At 40.2% G+C, this 19,288-nt stretch overlaps 1 protein-coding gene across 2 annotated transcripts in view; it reads left to right on the forward strand.

The window, feature by feature from the left end:
• Positions 1-18,883, forward strand: part of LOC144645092 (rho-associated protein kinase 2-like) — a 36,245-nt gene extending 17,362 nt beyond the window's left edge. For both annotated transcript variants that reach the window (XM_078504563.1, XM_078504566.1), the window contains exons 25-45: positions 306-412; positions 1,257-1,328; positions 1,930-2,178; positions 3,109-3,231; positions 3,441-3,502; positions 3,944-4,013; positions 4,305-4,408; positions 4,893-4,974; positions 5,355-5,553; positions 6,790-7,028; positions 9,569-9,670; positions 10,001-10,106; positions 10,951-11,024; positions 12,500-12,591; positions 13,021-13,099; positions 13,378-13,446; positions 14,106-14,238; positions 15,846-15,911; positions 16,464-16,596; positions 18,114-18,266; positions 18,648-18,883. In XM_078504563.1, coding sequence (XP_078360689.1) covers positions 306-412; positions 1,257-1,328; positions 1,930-2,178; positions 3,109-3,231; positions 3,441-3,502; positions 3,944-4,013; positions 4,305-4,408; positions 4,893-4,974; positions 5,355-5,553; positions 6,790-7,028; positions 9,569-9,670; positions 10,001-10,106; positions 10,951-11,024; positions 12,500-12,591; positions 13,021-13,099; positions 13,378-13,446; positions 14,106-14,238; positions 15,846-15,911; positions 16,464-16,596; positions 18,114-18,231 — 2,279 coding nt within the window. In that variant the 3' untranslated portion in view covers positions 18,232-18,266; positions 18,648-18,883. The remainder of the gene's footprint in view (positions 1-305; positions 413-1,256; positions 1,329-1,929; positions 2,179-3,108; positions 3,232-3,440; positions 3,503-3,943; positions 4,014-4,304; positions 4,409-4,892; positions 4,975-5,354; positions 5,554-6,789; positions 7,029-9,568; positions 9,671-10,000; positions 10,107-10,950; positions 11,025-12,499; positions 12,592-13,020; positions 13,100-13,377; positions 13,447-14,105; positions 14,239-15,845; positions 15,912-16,463; positions 16,597-18,113; positions 18,267-18,647) is intronic.
• Positions 18,884-19,288: the final 405 nt, after the last annotated feature.

Here is a 19,288-nt window from a genome sequence, read left to right on the forward strand (position 1 = left end):
ACTTATGGTGCATTGCCAAATTGCATTGACTGTCATGGAAAACAAGAATAAGTACTGTAGTCTAATTAATATTGCTTAACTAGGAAATGGTACATGTTGTGTAATTTCCAATTGTAAATGAAAAGGGAGGTTTGTTTTCTAAATCTTGACTATGCTTTGAATGTGCACAGATTAACACAGACTATCCATCAAATCTGTGCCCAGTGCAGTACATTAACTAGATGAAAAAAATGTCTTATGTTTTAATCAGGTACTTGCTTTTATATTTTATGCTTATATAAGTTTCCAACTATGATTACCTGCAGGTCAGAACAGAGTCTTAAAAGACGAGCTTGAACAGTTAAAAGCAAGAGCTGCATCAGATGCCAGATTACAGCAAAAACTTCAACAGGATCTTATCAACCTAGAAAAAGTATGGAATGAAATGTTACATTTTGTTAGTCACTTAAAATGAGTACCAGTATGCTTGAGATTTGTAACTCCTGACCCCGGTTGTTGGAAGGATGGACAATGCTATTCACTGGATAAGAATATATGTAATAACAATCCGAAGGATATGGCAATTCGTTTTCTCAACACTTATCCACTGGATAGCAATTTATCCAGTGGACAGTGTTATCTGCCCTTTGAACAACTTGGGCCAGGCTGTTTAGCATGAAGTGACTAGAAGTATTTCTTATCCCCCTGGGTGGGATGCTTGGCCATTGCATTTCACCCAGCATGCTGTCAGTTTGCTCAGTCAATTCATGAGCAAAAGTAAAGCCTTCCAAGCCTAGTGGCTTGTAATCCTTGCAGTTAACTGATTTCTGCAGCATGAAGTGGTTAGGATTACTGTCACTCACCCTGGATAGAATGCTAGTGCAGGTCACCCTACAAGAAACCTGACCAGGGGTAGATCCCATAAGGGGCTGTACCAGTTGGGGCGACAACTAAGGAGAGAGTAGGTGCCTCTCCCATCACCCCTTCCCCCCCCCCCCAAAAAAAAAAAACAACAAAAAAAACAAAAAAAAAAACACCTAGGTTGTCTGGCTATTTCCTGCTTTCTGGGAGAATGTGTGATGATGCATCCAATGAAATTATTTTTTTTTTTTAATTTTTGCGATGAGAGTGGGAGGGGAGGGGTTGCATGGCCTCCCCGGTCTTCCCCCTCTTCTGCCAGACCTGATTCCTGAACTTTTCGATCTAGAGGCAGTGCACTGGTTATTCCGCCACTGCAGTTCTTGTTTACTTAATGGTACTTTTTTCCTTTTGTCTAGGCAAAGGCTAACACTGAGTATGAACTAAAGTCAGTCCAGAATAAATTTGAAAAAGTCACATTAGAGTTCAAGGTATGGCTTATATTTCACAATGAATTTAAATTACTTTAAGTGTAATACAGGTACAAAGCTTGTCATCAGAATTTTACTGCATAGCAAGTATCTTATAGTAACAATGTCAGAGATAAGTGTCAATCCAAACCAGGGATTCAGTATTTCTGTTTTTATTACCTTTTTAATTTTATATTATTAGTTTTGCCAAATACTCACAATAAAAAATTAGTGAATGTTAGTGATGTTAGCGAAGAAATAACTTCAATCTGTGGATCTAAATGACAAAACCATAGCTTTACTACAAACAAATAATTATGTCTCTGGGATTATAATTAAAAGTTGCAAACAAACAAGATAAGCTTTAAAAACTGTTTACTCTCACAGTTTTTCAAAAAGCCACATCACAATCTGTTTTAATCTTCTTCAGTTTTTGTCCATCTGCGCCTTCTTTTGTATTTGCTGTGTTATTGAAATGTACCGTTAATGTTTTAAGTGGTTATTTTTATTTAATTTATTTCAGTTTGGTGTCTAAAATTAGTGTCTAAATTTGGCTACAATCCATGACGTAGTTCCTTTAAACTTTATTCCAAAGACGTGAATTTAATTTTTTGTTTTGCAGCAACAACTTACCAGTTATCAAACAGAAAAGAATAGATTATCACTGACCCTGGAAGAAAGAACAGAACAGGAACGAGCTGAACAAAGCAAAACATTGGAGAGACTAGAGCAGGAACTAGAGATCAGAACAAAGGCTGAAGCAGCAGCTGCCGAGGCTGAGAGAGAAAGATCAGTTTTAGCTGTGGATCTTAAAGATTTACAACAGAAACTGGCGAGACTACAACAAGAATATAATGCCCTTCAAGACAAGGTGAGATTTTTGTGGAAAAGCACAGAATAGATTTACAGCTCTACTGTCATATTATGTTTTGTTAGATGTCTTCAGGGGTCTCATTAAGGGCCAGACACTGGGCAAATTGACCAGCTGTGAACATGACTTTGCACAGCTGGTTTTAGAATTTGAACCAACTTCAGTTTATTAAAGAAAGTAGGTCCTTGCTGAAACTTTGCTCGCGGGCAAAAGCCTGATGCCCACCAGCCCAAAACCTTAATGAATTCCCTGAGTCTTGTAAATTTTTGTCAAACTTTTTCAACATGTTGTGAAACCACTATTGATACTGGCTTTGAAGAATAGGAAATGAAGTAAAGTTTCTGACCAGTTTTAGAGAAAATGAGCTTTGTCCCAAATTGATGAAATTCCATTATGGTTTTTTTTGGTATCAGCTGTTGCTTGGAAACCAGTGATAGTAATCTTAGTAGAGGAATATTAGTTTACCCCAATTGCTTCTCTCCCACTTTTTTATACTGTGTTTTTTACTTGACAAAGAATAATGAAACTTAAAGTTTAACTATGGTCGTAGAGCGGTTTTCTCTTGAGTGTCGAAAGTAATTCTCGTTTGCTTTGGTTTTGTATTACTACACAATCAGAAGTAAAACCAAAACCAATCGTGATTCTCTTGCGTATGTTTTTCCGCACTTTGTGCGGCTACATGTATTTGCTTCACGTTGTCATTGGTTCACTGGATTGTCTGTGTCCTTTGTGATTGGCCAGAGTGATAACTTTGGTTTTGGTTTTACAACACTCAATTAAAAACTGCTCTATGTCACAAATATGGTTTAGTTTATCAAACATAATTATAAGGTTGCCTTCTGACTTATTTGACCTTGGAGCCTCCTTAATCATTTTTCAGAGACAATAGTTGAGTTAATAAGTTGTAAACAATTTTTTTCTTCTTATCAGAATAAAAGTTTGAATAACAAGTTGGACTCTGAGAGCCAAAGAAGAAATCAACTGGAAAGTGACTTGAAACTGAATGCTCAGGAAGTAGCTGCGCTGAGATCAACAGAGAAACAACTTGCAAAGGTGTGAAACTTTGATCATGTTGGTCATGTCTTACACTAGTTTTGATAGAAGCCTCAGTTGTTAAAAAATCTCCTTATTAGTGCCCTTTACGTTGGCCACCCAGCATTTAAAACCTTGCCTTCCCTTGGCTTGGGCCATAGTCCTTGGTTGGAGCTTTAGATGCTTAAAATCTAAACAAACATATTTCTTTTTTGTTGATTCCACTTTAGCAAGTCGAAGATCTGATGGAAGAAAAAAAGCAGTTGGAAGATGCATGCACAAAACTTAAAAGGTAATCTTCTGGTCCGCCTAAATGGTTTGAAAACATAAGATGGTCATGGGATTAAAGCCCTACCCTCCCTCCCCTCCTTCCCTGTACCTTTATGGTATATAAGAACTTCCTTTGTGGAGGCGGGGAGTTGTCAGAACAACTGCACTTTTTTGGAAGGGAGGGTTAACAAGAAACCACCTAATTCTAATGAACCCTAGCACAAAATTTAATGCCCTAACATTTTTGTTGAGTAGTTTCAACCGATTTCTGTTCCACTTTGTCTTAAATCACAAGGCTAGCTGGCTGGCAAGAAAAAGGAGTCTTATTCGAGAATGTGTTGTTTTTGTTGTAGATGTTGTTGATTTAGGTGTCAGTAGTAGATTTTAAAAAAGACCGCAGGTCAAAATAAAAAGCTTACTCTGTACATGTTTTTTAATTTTTATCGTATCTGTACTTTTGCAGTGCAAGTGCTGTGGATGACCTACAAATGAAAGAGCTTCAGGACCAACTGGAGGCAGAAACATACTTTTCGGTAAAAAAAAAAAAAAAAATAAAATCTTAGGAACGTCTCATTTATTTAGCAAGTACGTTAGCATAAAAAACAACAGACATCTTCCTTGGGGTGTGCAAAACCTTCCAGTTTCAAGGCAAAAAGAAAATCAAATATTAATTATAATGTGTGTATTCTACCTTATTGGTTGTCACTCATTATCAGGAAGACCAAGTAGATTTCTTTAATACCAGAACTGAACTTGAAATGTTAAAATAATTTTTTTTTTATTTTGTCGTCATTGCATACATCTTGATGTTTTTTCTCATATAGACGTTATACAAAACCCAAGTCAAAGAACTGAGAGAAGAAGTTGATGAAAAGGCAAAACATCTGCAAGAGATGAGTAATGAGATACGTCAGCTCAGTGAAGAGAGGTGAGAAGTCTTCAACTGTGATCCACATTTAATTTCTCCGTAGTATATTCATCTAAAGTTAAAGATGTTGGTTAGGAGAATAAAGGGACGGATTTTCAAGTAGAAATTGCCTTTTTATTTTTACAGCATCAAATTTTTTGTGCAAGGGCTAAAAGGAAATTAAGTATCAGGGGCAGGGAAAACCCAGGTCCATTTACAAGTGCGCAAGTGAAAACTGAAATTTACTCCTATTGGGCAAGTGGATTTCAAATTTTTTTCCTGTCCTTTAGTTTAGAGAACTGTGAAGAGAATTTGTACATGGTTGCTAGCAGAGTAGGAAACAAAATTGATTGTTTTCCATTTGGTTTGTGTTGATGAATCTTGGATGGGAAGAAGTACATTTTGCCTTATAAACTTTTTCCCTTGCTCCATATTTTTCATCAAGACAAGTATTCTCATACTTTTTTACATCTTTGTTTGAAATTTATGCATTTTATTATTTCAGGGAGTCTCTCTCTGCCCAGTTGGAGTTAACATTGACTATGGTTGACTCAGAACAGCTGGCAAGGTCCATTGCCGAAGAACAAGTAAGTTTTTTGTTGCTCGAAAATGTTTGGACTTTCCTGCATGACATCTTCTATCAAAGTAGGTTTTTTTTCCCTGTCTTCCATGGTGGGTTAGGGCACTTTCCATTCGTCAGAACTGGCCGGCTTGTCCGGTGGTTTTGAATGTGAAATGGGCAGTTTCCACGAGATTTTCCCACAAGTCCACCACAACAGTGAGTAATATTTTTGCATTGACTGATTTGACAGGACAAATCTGACTAACAAGAGAATTCTGTTCTCCAGTATACCGGTCTGGCTAGCCAGTTCTGACAAATGGAAAGAGCCCCTAACTGTGAGACCAATGAATGTGAAAGTACAACTTAAAAAAAGAAAAAAATCAATTATGATATTTTTTTGTGCAGTTCTCTGATCTCGAGAAAGAAAAGACCATGATCGAGCTGGAGGTCAAAGAACTCATTGCAAGACATAAAAGTGACATGTTGGAAAAAGGCGCACAGATCAGTCAGCTTGAAGAACTTAACCAGCAGCTGACAGACAACTTGGATCAAAAAATGTCCGAAAAAGATGAACTAAATTCTAAGATTAAGGGTTTACAAGAAGGTAAGTAACAAACCTGTAAAGGCAGGTGAAAAAAGAGTTATAGTTGCCGGTAACATGAGTTGGTGGGTTGAGAAGTTGAGAATCAACACAGTTTTACAGTCAAACCTTGTTCAATTATTCATGCCTCCATAATACGGACCCCTCTTTGTTATGGAAGTTTACCTGGTCCCAGGGAGATCATAATTCACGTCTCTACCTCTTTAGAATGGGCACCCCCAAAATGTGGAAATGAAAGTTCTCCTCACCTTGCTACCGGTGAATAAAACACTATGGGGTAACCCTGCGATGTACTAGCATCACATACTTCAAGTGCTTCATGCTAAAGGAACCAGGGATAAACACCAGGCAAATTAGCCATTGCCTACCAGCTTCCAGAGCTGTGCTCTAGCAGAGCCCGGGTGCCACAGGCGACTTTCTTTTGGCTTTGGGCGACTAGTATAACTTTGCTATCATAAGAGCTTTTAAGAGCTGGGCACCCACGTTTTCTCACAGGAGAGCCTCTGGGCACCCTCCAATATTATTTTAAGAGCACAGCTTTGGCTTCTTCCCCCATATAGACCCTTTGCATGATCTGGTTACATGGTACAAAAATCAGCCATGCTGGGATGCAAGTTATGCATTTTGACCTTCAAAACAAAGAAAGGTGAAGCTTGACTGGTGCAAGTCGCCTTGTTCTGAATGTGATTGTCCCACTGCGTGTTTTGCGGCCCAGCCTGGCTGATTTTTGTACCATGACTGGATTATACAAAGGGCCTATTCAGCTTTCATTACCACTTAGGTCTCCTGGGGTCATGTGATTATACCCGCTTTCAGTGTTACTTGCATGACTATCTTTCTACATCCATCTTTTGACATGTTGTTTGAAATGAGCCAATCAAAACCGATGCATGCCAGTGTTGGTTTCATGCAAATGAGCCCACAAGTTCAGAAGGTCATGCTAGTGGGCTGTGATTGGCAGATTTCAATTCATCTTGTTTGTTTAGCACATCGAAAGATAAATGTCGATAGAAAGCCGCTATGCACGTTGTAGGAACTCAATGTTCTCTACTAGAAAGCAGCAACAAGTAAAACTTGAGAAGGGCTGAACTGCAAACTTCTTTTATTACATGATCAACGCATGGAAGTTTTAATTGTTGTCGCTTTCTTAAACTAACCTCAAAATTTAGTCCCAGTCATTACACATGTAACACTGAAAGTGCGTGTAATAATTTTTAATTGTTTTTGTTGTTACAAAAGATCTTGGAAAATCCAAGGACAACAGCAAGGACATTGAAGATGCCACAGAAAGCTTAAAGAAGCAGCTGGTCATCGAGAGAACGTTAAAAATCCAGGCTGTAAACAAACTGGCGGAGATAATGGCCAGGAAAGACTTCATGCAAAGGGAAAACAGCAGCAGTAAAAAGAGAAAGGCTACGTCTGATGACCTTAGGAAGAAAGAGAAAGAGTGCAGAAAGTTGCATCAAGAACTAGGAGCAGTAAGTTGGACAAATTGCTACAATCTTAGGGCGCATTTTTTATTCACAATTCTGGAATGAGAATGGCCAGAATGTGAAATGCGCGTGTTTTTCTATTGTGTTTTCCTATTCCGGAATGGACAGAATGTCATTCCATTCATTCTGCTCCCAGGAGCAGAATGAACAGAATGTTGCACATGAAATCCAAGATGGCGGACGGCATAGCCCGTGATTCAAGGAATGTGACTCCTCTCTTTTGTGAAAAGCACTGCCAGAACATTCGACAAATCCATTACAGAATCCATACTTTCTTCCTCAGCTTTATTAAGTAGAAAAAATGGTGCGATAATGGCTGCATGTAATGGTAGCCTCTTCGTTGGCCGCCATATTTGTTACACAATGTTTACTCGTGCCAGGAACCCGCATGTCATCTCAACTACATGGGCGTTTTGTAATGCAGGCGTTCCGAATTATTCCTATCATTCTGTACCAAACATTCTGATTTCAGAATTGTAAGTAAAAAACGCGCTCTTAGTCAAAAGAAGTTAACACATTGACTTCGCCTTGCAGTTTCTATGGCAAATTTACCACTAGTTTTTAATTTTCATCACACTATGCCAAAATACCCCTTTCTCCACCATCCGATGTTGTATGATTGTAGCCAAGGGCTTTCAAAAACAAAATACCGCATTGGTAGGGGGAAGGGGGTTGGAAAAGAGGGCGAAAGGGTGAAATTGGACCAAATTACAATAAAGTAGGGCCTAAAATGACAATATGTCAACACTTTTGTCACTTATTGCAGCTTTGTCTCGTTTGCAGTAAATGGGAAATAAATAATATAAAAGTAAATGGGAATTTACCGTGGGATCTTCTGCGTAGTGGCTCTTTTTGATCCCACTGATTCCAGATCGAATTGGAATTTGGAAGTGTTAGTTTTTGTGGAGGGAGGAAAACTAGAGAACCCGGAAAAACCCTCGGAGCAAGGACGAGAACCAACAACAAACTCAACCCACATGTGACGCCAGGTCCGGGAATCGAACCTGGGCTGCATTGGTGGGAGGCGAGTGCTCTCACCACTGCACCATCCCTGCTGCCCAAGTATATTTTTTTATCAAGTAAAGTCCTCTTTTTTTCTGGACCTAGAATGAATAGTGTAGTGTTCCTGTAGAAAAACGATGGATTCATGTTCATGATGTGATTGTGGCTACCCTGGGTGCAGAGGACTTTTCTTGTGTGTAGTGAAATACATAGCTTCGGCAGCCAAATGCGGCATCCTCGGAGACCCAGGGGCAGTTAGTGGGGGCGACGGGCAGCTTATCGGGACAACGGGATTTTCGGGCGAAAGTTTACAACATAGAGCGTAACAGCCCCTGGGCACTTTGTCTTACCGAACCAGTTCCAGAAGCGTTTGAACTCCTTCCTCCTGATTGGCCACAAAAATATTTTTGTGGCCAATCAGCGAGGTCGACCAGAAGAGTGACTCTGATGTCTTCTTACACGAAGTTGTTTTCCTCATAGACTCATCGTTGTTGTTAAGCCCGTCCATCGGATGATACTACGTGGGTCTCAGATAAAAAAGCAAAACAAAAACAGAACAGCGAGGCCTGGGAATATGTTAAATGGACACTTGTTAAATGTAGCATAGCGCAAGGAAACCAAAAGTTTTTAAAGCTATACGCGAGCACCTCTTGTTTATAAGTTTTATTTTTGTAGTAAATAATAAAGATGGTAAATTTTAAGCTCGGTAATAAATAATAAGGATAAGATGTTCCATGGGTTCGATTCCCGTCGGGGACTCAGAATTTTTCTTTGTCCCATGCTCGTGTCATGTAGAACATCTTATCTTTAAGTTTTATTTTTGCCAACAAATTAAACAAAAACCCTTTGTTTTAACTGTCAAGCCGGCAACAAAATAACAATAGGTGACGACAGCGATATCTTCGCTAACGCGTGGCCCGTGCAGTGAAGTACCCAAACCGTGGCAAGTTCCAGAAGTCGGGCAACGACCGAGAAAAATAATAAGAATTGTTGTTTACTCGAATAACTATTAAAAAGCGCGCAACTAACAGTGTAGAACTGGCAGTCGTCTAAGGCTTATTTTTTTCCGAGACTCTCCATGTAAATAGCATCCGATTGATGGGCAGAGCATCCACGACGAGTCTATGAGGAAAACAACTTCGTGTAAGAAGACATCAGAGTCTCCTGGCCGGTCCTCGTCGCTGATTGGCCACAAAAATATTTTTGTGGCCAATCAGGAGGAAGGAGTTCAAACGCTTCTGGAACTGGTTCGGTAAGACAAAGTGCCCAGGGGCTGTTACGCTCTATGTTGTAAACTTTCGCCCGAAAATCTCGTTGTCCCGATAAGCCGCCCGTCGCCCCCACTAACTGCCCCTGGGTCTCCGAGGATGCCAAATGCGGTTGCCACAAGCGGCAAAAGGCCTCTGGCCTAGCGTGCGGCAATTCTTTGTTTTCTCTGGCTTTGGAGGAAGTTTTCTTAGTCTTAGAAATCCACTCACTTCATGAAACTGACACCTTTTAACTTATAACTTGGTCGTCTGTAGGAACGAGAGAAGTATGGCCAGATGGTGACTAAATTCCAAGGAAATATTGCTGAATACCAGCAGAATCTACAAATGGAGATGGAGCAGCGACAGAAAATGCAGGCAGGTTTTTTTTTCCGTTTTCTAGTTTGCATTAGATACTTGACTGAAAATGTTGTCAACAAAGGGTCTCAAAGTGGGGTGGCCGAGGCTCGGATGCCCTGAAATTTTCACCCAAGAGCCTGGAGCGCCATCGTTTTTCTGTTTTGAGCACTTTCTTGCAGAGTGTAGAGCTCTGAGAATGTTTGCTACAGCGCCTTGAGTCCTGGAGTCTGGCTGTTTTTTCGGGCTTGGAACCTCAGAGCCCTTAACCCTTTTGTGTGCAGAATTTCCTTTTTCTTTTGTCAAGGTGTTGAATTCGAATCTCAAACAGAATTTTATGTCCTTTTTCAGATGGAGCTGGATTCTAAAGACCTTATGATCGACAGGCTGAACTCTCAGATTAAACAAAAGGCGCTCAATACGAGCATTACCGAAAATGATGATCTCTCTGTTTCAGGTAATACAATATATGTGCACATTCAAACTTTTTCATGCAATGTCTATTCCCATAAATGTGGCGGAAAGTGGTATGTGACGTCTCAAAAAGAGGGGCAGAATTTTCGTCTAGTGTTAACGTCGACATGGGTTGCAGGTAGCGTTACTTGAAGAAGAACCGAGTTCTTTTTCTTTGGTACCAAGCACACCCTGTCATACACCAAATTTATTTTTCTTATACTTTACTTGCTTGATGAATTTTACTTTCAAGCTAGTAAAGTATATCAAGCAAGCAAAGTAAATATGATTCAACAACAGGTGATGTACGACTTATGGCGTTCACCCATGAAATATACATTTGTCTTCTTTTCTGAACAATTATGGCAGCTACAAGTTTTTTATGATTGTACAGTATTGTCACACAATAAAGGTACTCCTTGTGTTACGTGTCACTTAGTGAAACCTGGCTTCAAAAGGATCACAACTAGAACTTGCGTTACTTCTGTGTACATAAGTTTGCTTGTTTGTGATCTAGTTCTTCTTACGTGTTGTAAAGTGTCATTGCAGATCGAAAAAAAACTTTTTATATAAGGGCGCTTTATATTTGTCAGAACTCAACTGGCTGGCCAGACCGGTATATTCGAGAACAGAATTCCTTTGTTAGTCAGATTTGTCCTGTTAGGTCAGGCGATTGACAATGCATAAATATTATACATTGACATGGTCGATTTGTGGGACAATCTCGTGAAAAAGGCCTAGGGCCATCCACATTCAAAACCACCAGACCAGCCGACCAGTTCTGACAAATGGAAAGCGCCCTTAGTGTTCACAAATGCCCATCTGTACACGTGCTTTCATCTTTTCAGCTCTTTTACCCAAGGAAGGTTGGGTATCGATACCAAACAAACAGAACATAAAAAGATATGGTTGGAAGAGACAAGTGAGTTTTCCTTTCCTTCATCTCCTTTTCCCAATAGTTTAGTAGTACCAGGTAGCGAGACACCTCGGAAGTATTAGCCTAAATTCGCTTTGGAATTAAACCTCGTGCAGTGCTTAGAGAGTTACCTCTCACCCTGCCTCTAACATTAAATGTCGAAGAAATAACGCCTGAAAAATTGCGTGGTGTGGGCGTGTCTTCAGACACTAGTACAGTGAAACCCCAATATAACGATCCTCGATATAACGATATTCCCGGTATAGCGATGAGAATTTAGCGGACCGAGCTTAAAATCTTTCCCGATATAACGATATTGTCAGTACTGAGTCACTTAATACCGTAACCTCACAGTAATCGAGTAATCTCTAACGTTTCTGTCAACAGCTTTGTACGCTTATATACGAAAATGATACTGTATTCTAAGCCTCTTTATCAACTTTATCCTCCTTCTCGTTCGATAGTTTTCTCAGTTTCAGTATATTTGACTAGGTTTATAACCCCGATATAACTATATTTTCGGTTATTTTACGGCCTTGCCGTACCCAAATTCGCAAGTAGCCAATCAGAAGCGCGATCTACTGTCCTGATATCCTACGATATCAAGTCACTGACCTGATATGCCACCATATCACGGTCACTTTGAAGTAAAGTAGTGTTACTGTACGATGAATTGAAAAGAGGTTTTACCAATAAAACAGAACTTCGTATTTTAAATTTAGCGGTGTTTAGCGGTCGTAAAAAGAGAAGAACTTTCCTGCCAAAACTAAACTTGAGCGCGCTCGCCAATTGCGCGAGGTTTGCCGACGAGTACTGAAACATTCAGACTGAAACAATGGAGTCGGAGTTTTCAAATTTTTCGCTTAATTTTGATTTTGAAAATTTAAAGAATGAAACTCCAAACAAACGAGTGGGAAAAAAGGCAGAAGAGGAACTTGGTAAAAGTGTTGAAGACCAAGTCCACACAATTTGCACTACGTACCTGGCAAGCATGGCTTCAATAGGGCGATTAATATAACCGGATTTTTGGCTGAATTTGGGTACGGTAAATACCTAATCGTACCTCTTTGGTACGCTTCGGCTGCATATCAGGCTCGTTTGGTCTCGCCATGGGTATGTTGGCTCGACTGCGTCTCGCCAAAATACGAACCATGGCTCAACCAAACTCGCCTGATATGCTACTGAAGCGTACCAAAAATATACGATTAGGTATAATATCGTTATATCGGGAGTTTCGATATAACGATTCCTCGATATAACGATATAATTCTACCGCCCCTTGGCATATCGTTATATCGGGGTTCCACTGTATTATGGGGTTAGTCACTCATGCGATCTAGTGTTTTCAGTTGCTATTATTGACCAGTGTAAATATTCTTCAGTTACTCCTTTTGCCATTTGTTTTAATTTATTCTTAGTTCTTCTTTAAGTCCTTTGCATATCTGTCATTTTTGAGTCATTTTGTTGTTTTCCTGTTGCAGTATTTAGTCGTTAGCAGTCGCAAGATATTCTTTTATAACTCCGACGCTGATCACAAAAGTAGTTCAACTCCTGCCATCATTCTAGAAATAAGGTAAGTATAGCAACCAACTCTCCACGAATATGTGTTAATTCTGGAAAATATTTTAATTAAATCCTAAACTTTATTCGTTAGTGTCAGGGTTAACACAGGTCAAGAAAAATAAAATTCTTCAAGGTCAGGGAACTTTATTTCAAGTCAGGGAAAACTGGCACATTGAAAATTATAACACCTCTGATGTAATACCATTGAAGGCTGGAAGAAATATTTCAGGCCAGTGTGATCTCGGCGTTTGCGTTTTTTTTTGTTGGAAATTGAGGCTGCAACTTAATATGACATTTTGCATTTTTGGTCTGGAAAATTTGATTTTTATCAGGGGAAAGTCAGGGAATTTTGAAAACGGATATCTGTGGCAACCATGAGTGTTAACGCGTTTCTTTCTAAGCTCTGGCTTATTATCATTCTTTGAACTTAATTTTACAGTAAGTTGTATCACGTGAGATCTGTAACGCAAGGCGATGTCATACGTGCCGATGCTAAAGATATTCCTAGGATATTTCAGGTGTGTATTGCGTTACCAATGTCACATTACATTCCCTGCCCGTCTTGTATCTTGTATGAAACTCAAAGTACTTTCTGTAGCCAAGAAAATAAGGGGTGGCTGACATGTTCACAATGCCAACTTATTGTGTTACTGTGTTGTTTTGCCTTAGTGTTCTCTTGTTCTAAAGGATTTTTAGTCCTCAAGTTATTTGCAGGCCTATGAGGAGTATAGCACTTTCCTGATTGCGCGCACGGAGAGAAAGACATTTTACATTATACATGCCGTTTATTTTGCAGATTTTATACGCCAACGAGGCTGAGAGCATTAATCCAGTGGAAAAAGACAAAGAGGAGCAACAGACAGAGGTACATCCAGAGTAGTCTTACAGTCGTCCCGTAACTTTTAAGTCTGTATATAGAACCCTAGTGTGTGACCATTCAACTGGAAGCTATTGAGCAGTACTTTCGTGTAATGTTATTTACTATGCGTACAGGGTACTTCCAACTTATGAGTCTGTTGTGTGACCATGTAAGAGAAAGCTATTGAGTATAAATACTTTTTGTCCAACCAATTTCATTTGATTTTCGAAAGTAATTTGCGTTTGCTTTGGTTTTGTATTGCTACGCTTAGTAATCGGTTTAAAAAAATCTTGCGCCACTTTCTTAGCCAATCAAAAGTAAAACTAAAACCAATCGCGACTCGCTCACGCAAGTTTTTCCGCGCTTCGTGCCTGCGCAGGCATGCATTTGCTTCGCGTTTTAATTGGTTCGTTGAATTGTCTGTGTACTTTGTGATTGGCCAGAGTAATTGCTTTGCTTTTGGTTTTACGACACTCAATTGAAAACTGCTCTAAATCACCAGTGTGTGATTATTACAATTCCTTCCAGTTCTGTCCAATTGTGACCAACTGTAATGCAATTAGTGTCAAACGTAATATGAAGGACAGTTATGGATTTTAGACCCTTCATTGACTGTTTTTACATGTACCTCACTGTGTTGTTTCTCATTTCTCTGCTTGTTTCAGGACCGAATGAACGCGATCGACTACATGAGGCATCAGTTTATTCCCATGCACTATCACATGCCTACCAACTGTGACTCGTGTAACAAACCCTTGTGGCACATGTTCAAACCTCCTCCAGCGGTCGAGTGCAAACGTAAGTGAATCGACTGATTCTATTTGATTTTCTCATAACAACATCAGTATATTGTCAAGCAGGCAGGTGAGGAGAATAAAGAAAATCATCAACTAGAGGATTCTGTCTTGATGTACCACCAGATTCTCAGAACTGGCATTACCTTATTATAGGAAATTAACGCTCCTGTTAGAGCGGTTTTCACTTGAGTGTCGAAAGTAAATTGCGTTTGCTTTGGTTTTGCATTGCTACGCTTAGTGATTGGCTTAAAAATCTCGCGCCACTTTCTCAGCCAGTCAGGAGTAAAACCAAAACCAATCGTAACTCGCTCGCGCACGTTTTCCCGCGCTTCGTGCCGGCTACATGTATTTGCTTCGAGTTTTGATTGGTTCACTGGATTGTCTGTGTCCTTTGTGATTGGCCAGAGTAATTACTTTGGTTTTGGTTTTACGACACTCAATTGAAAACTGCTCTAATAGGTCTTATCTCGGTTTTCGACGCCATCTTGACGAGTAGGCAAAGCGGGTAGAAATTTAACAGTGTTTGTATGAGAATCCGACGGCAAATATCTTGGACAAAAATTGAATTCTGGACAACTTATGAATTGTAAAGTTAAGATACTAGGCAAAAGTTTTTATTCGCCGAGTTTGAAGGATGTAGCTGGGCTAGAAAGCGTTCAGTTACGTTTATAATTACCCATACATTTGTCTATAATTTTTCCCGCGAACCGCGTCAATCATGCGGAAAAAAATACAGACAAATTTCTACCCGCTTTGTCTACTCGTCAAGATGGCGTCGAACGCCGTGATAAGGCCTATTGGAAGGGAACTTACTCCTGAATGAAGCAAATTAACGCGAAAAAGATAAATTTTTAAAATGACGGAAACTAACGCGATAAGCACAAGGAAGTGCAGTTTGTGGCGACATACAGAACAAATTATATTACAACATTGGATTTTTTTGGCCGAGATCATATTATGTACCAGTCAAATCGAAGGTTCAACATCCCCCCCCCCGGGCAACACACCGGGCATTTGAATTTTTGAAAAATTTGTGTTCAAATTCCCCCCTTCCAGGGCCAAAAAGCCGTTCAAATGCCCCATCATAGATCCATTTCAGGTCATTAAAAATTCCTTTCTTCGAGAATTAATTCACGCGCCAAGTCTGCAGACAAGTCTAAAATACAGGAAAAAGCTTTTGTAACCCTTCGCTTTTTATCCAAGTTGTCACAAAGTGGTAATCTTTTCTTTATGAATCCTTAAACTCGTCATTTTGGACCTTATTTCGGCCTTCGCCATGATTTATCAACCCACGTTCACTCACTGGGACACGTAGTACGAAATCGAGGTTAGAGTTCAAATTCCCCACCCCATATGTGTAGTGATTAAATTCTCCACCCCCAGGGACGACAAAGGCGTCAAATGCCCGGGGGGGGGGGGATGTTGAACCTTCGATTTGACTGATACATAAGAAGATGATGCGTCAAATGTCGAAATGTCCTTCTGAAAGCAGGCATGAAATGGAAATGTCGTAGAGATCGAAATAAATCGAAATACAAGCCAATGACCTCTGTAGAAAAGAGAAAGTCAGCTATGTCTTACTCTTTTTTAACATTTTAATATTGCCAGGTTGTCATATGAAGTGTCATAAGGACCATGTCGACAGAGAAGAAGCTTGTATCACAATGTGTAACGGTAAGTTTCAGCCACTTAGCTCGATTAGCCTTAGCTATTTCTAAGTGGCTGTGCTCTTTTTTATTGTTAATTTTTCCTCTTGCATGTATTTATTTATTGTAAAACTCTTCTGGACACGAAATAAAGATTGTTGTTGTTGTTGTTGTACTGAAGTGACAAACCTTTGGTAACAGTGGTGCAAGTATTAAAAAAAAAAATAAGTATGTTTATAGTGGTCATGCACATAGCTTCATATCTCAACGAGATAGCTATAGTTTACAGGCATGCCACTGAAACAGAGGAAACAAATAATTTCAAATAAACATAACACGGTTAAAAATCCCAACTTTCAGGAGGCAGACCAGCTGGCTCTATACAAAGCGTGGTCGAGGATTTGAACTCGGGACAACCGAGAAACAAATCCAGCTGGTGGCAAGGGCAGTTCTTGAACCGGGGAACTCCGGATTACAACACCAGCGCCCTAAACCACTCGGCCACGCTTGCCTCCAAAAAAGGACAGTTAAAAAAAACCTCTTCTGCATGATATAAACGGTTTGTTTTGTCTTGTTTCAGTAAATATGGAAATGATCTCAGCCAAAGAGCTCTTGGTCCTCGCGCAAACCGCTGATGAACAGAAGCAGTGGGTGTTGTACTTGAGTAAGAAAATCATCCGAAAAGAACCCAAAATAAAGAGCGCGTCTGTAAGGTGAGTGAGTGAGTGAGTGACCAGGCGGATTAGTGAGGGTGAGTTAATAGGGATGCAGTGTGGGTAGTCAGGGGTTGAGGTCTGAAGGAGAGCTTGAGGGGGGTGAAGAGAATTGAAGAGTAGAAAATGGGTTTGGAGTGGGGGTGTGTTTCGTACAGGTCTAGAGGTTAGGAGTCGACCACGTTCAAAAGAAAGAAATTTGCAAAAAACAAGGAAAGTTCTTCAATAAGGTTCTAATTTTCACAGTTCAAGTTTTACATGTATTCTGATGGTTTCTAAATGTTTTGGAGCTTTACTAAAAAGGTCTACGTATTTGGAAACAGTCATTTGCAGACTTGTCGGCTCCATTGTCAAAGCCATTTGGTTCGGATGCGGATCATTTAAAAAGTAAAAATACTCATTTATTCAAGGGATTGGAAATATATTTACATTCAACAACTATTTTATCTGTCCCTGCTCATACTTCCACTATGATGTGAACGATTTTCCCCGAAATTGAAAGAAAAACTGCCTGAGACGTTTGACCGCTGTCAAGGTTAGGAGTAAGGAGGTCTTGGGGATTAGTGGAGAGGTGTGGCGGATAGGGGAAGTACGGGATAAGTTAATAGTATGGGGTGTATCAAATAAGGGTGTAGGGGCTCGGAGTATTATGGTGCAGGGTTTTGTAGTAGATAGGTGTAGGGAATAGGAGTACCGTAAAATTCCGGTTATAAGCCCTGGGCTTATACAACTTCGTAAGGGGTTTTGGGTGGGCTTATAAGCGGAGGGGCTTTTATCCGGGAGGGCTTATAAGCGGAATAAAATAAACGTTTCGAAACGAGCCAAAGGAGTGTTATCGAAATACGTTTTTAAGTTAAAAACACATAAAAAAAGTCACATTTAGCCCTGTTCAGTACTGCAATCCGGAAGAGGGGGGCTTATATCCGGGGGGGGCTTATAATCGGATGTATTTTTTTGTTTCCAGGTAGATGGGCCTATAACCGGGAGGGCTTATAAGCGGGGGGGGGGGGGCTTATAACGGGAATTTTTCGGTATATTGTATAGGGGTGTAGGGGTAAGTATTATGGGGGACAGGGGGTTAGTGTGTTAGGGTTTTGCGGAGAGGGGTGTTGGAGATAGGGATGAAAGGGATTGGTGTTTGGGGGTGTAGAGAATGGGTTTATATGAGGCCTCAGGCGTAGTGGAAAGTGCAGGGATAGTGCAGGGTTTTTTAGAGATGTGGGGGATATTTTCTCGATTAAACGCTAGGTACCGAATAAAAGCCGGGTCTCCAAGGTGGAGTTGAAATCAGGCCCCTTGGGCATCTGTTTGAGGTATAGTAAGCTGTAGGTATATTAGCCAGATACATGTTTGTCAAAACTAATGAATTAAAACCTTTACTAAATAAACGTCGGGCTCGAATAAACTGGAGGAGTCAAATAAAAGCCGGGTCCACCAGGCCAAGTTTGATATAAACGCCGGGAGGGTTTAATCGAGAAAATGCATCAAAGATGAGGATCTTCTTTTGTTGCTTTTAGACTTGGAAGTGAAGAAGCCAATATGAGAAGAAACGTGGCGGAAAGAAACGCAGCCTCGAGACCTGTTGGTCCTGTGCGATCCGTGTCCGTTTCCTCAGGAAACAGGAAGATTACGTGACTCGAACCATAACCCGGCCGTTCTAGCCTTATCTAGTAAGAAAACTTTGTATTTGCGTTGTTTTAGTCTCCTTGATCCTGCGGTGCGCACTTCGTAGACAGTCTCTTGGTCGTCACGCTTTCTGTCGTCCGTGGTGAAGAGAGATTATTATTATTATGTTACGTGACGTGAAAATGTTGTGTTACGGTGAGTGAAGGGACTTTTTGCAGTCTCATTGGCCTAGAGCGTGACAAAATAGTTGCACAACTTACCTTCAGTCTAAGGGTAACGTGACGCCAGACTGGTCGAGAAACTGAAAATCGTGTGACGTTGGCGTGACAGATGTCACGACAGGATAATTTTTTCCCCTCAATAATTTTACTGATAATGTGTGAAGAAAAGCGATGCTAAGCGTTGCTTTTGTTTTCTCTTTGTAGGTGAACTTGACAGTGCAGTAAAGAATAGTAATGGAATCAGTGTATACAGTAAAACAGAACATTACAGTAATAATAACGAGCGGCCCCATCACAAACAGGCCTGCGTTTCCTCGCTTGTCTTGCGAGTGAAACTAGTGGTGTTCCTGTGCGACTCAAGCAGTCCTGAGGAGCAAATAGCCTGACTGAACCACAGGACTCTTACACACATCACAACGGACTCGCAAGTATCTATGTCGCGGCTGTCAGCGGACGATTTGAATCCTCGATTTAAGTCCTGTGGCTTATATGTATAGTACAAGTCGTTAACGGATAGTTTTCTTGCTTTTAGAACGCGTGGAAACCTTTCAATCCGATCCAACCCATGTCTCTTCCTTCTCACTGAAAAAAATTCCGTCACTTTCTAGTAGGGATAAAGTAACTGTCAAAATTTGCAGTGGTTTGTGTTTAGTTAACAGTGCACTGTTTCAGTCTGTAGCATTAGATTATATCGGGTGTCTTGATTGGTATATACAATTAACCACGCCAGCAAAGTTTATTTATTTGTTTCGGAAGCTCTTGTAGTGTATCCCAGAGAAAAGTGGTTCCTTGTAGTTAAAGCTTGTTGCCAATGTTACTGACGTGAAACTTGAAGTGTGCCCGAT

The sequence above is a fragment of the Oculina patagonica genome, chromosome 3 (genome assembly GCF_052425735.1).
Source record: "Oculina patagonica isolate OP01 chromosome 3, crgOcupat, whole genome shotgun sequence".
Classification (NCBI taxonomy): Eukaryota; Metazoa; Cnidaria; class Anthozoa; order Scleractinia; family Oculinidae; genus Oculina; species Oculina patagonica.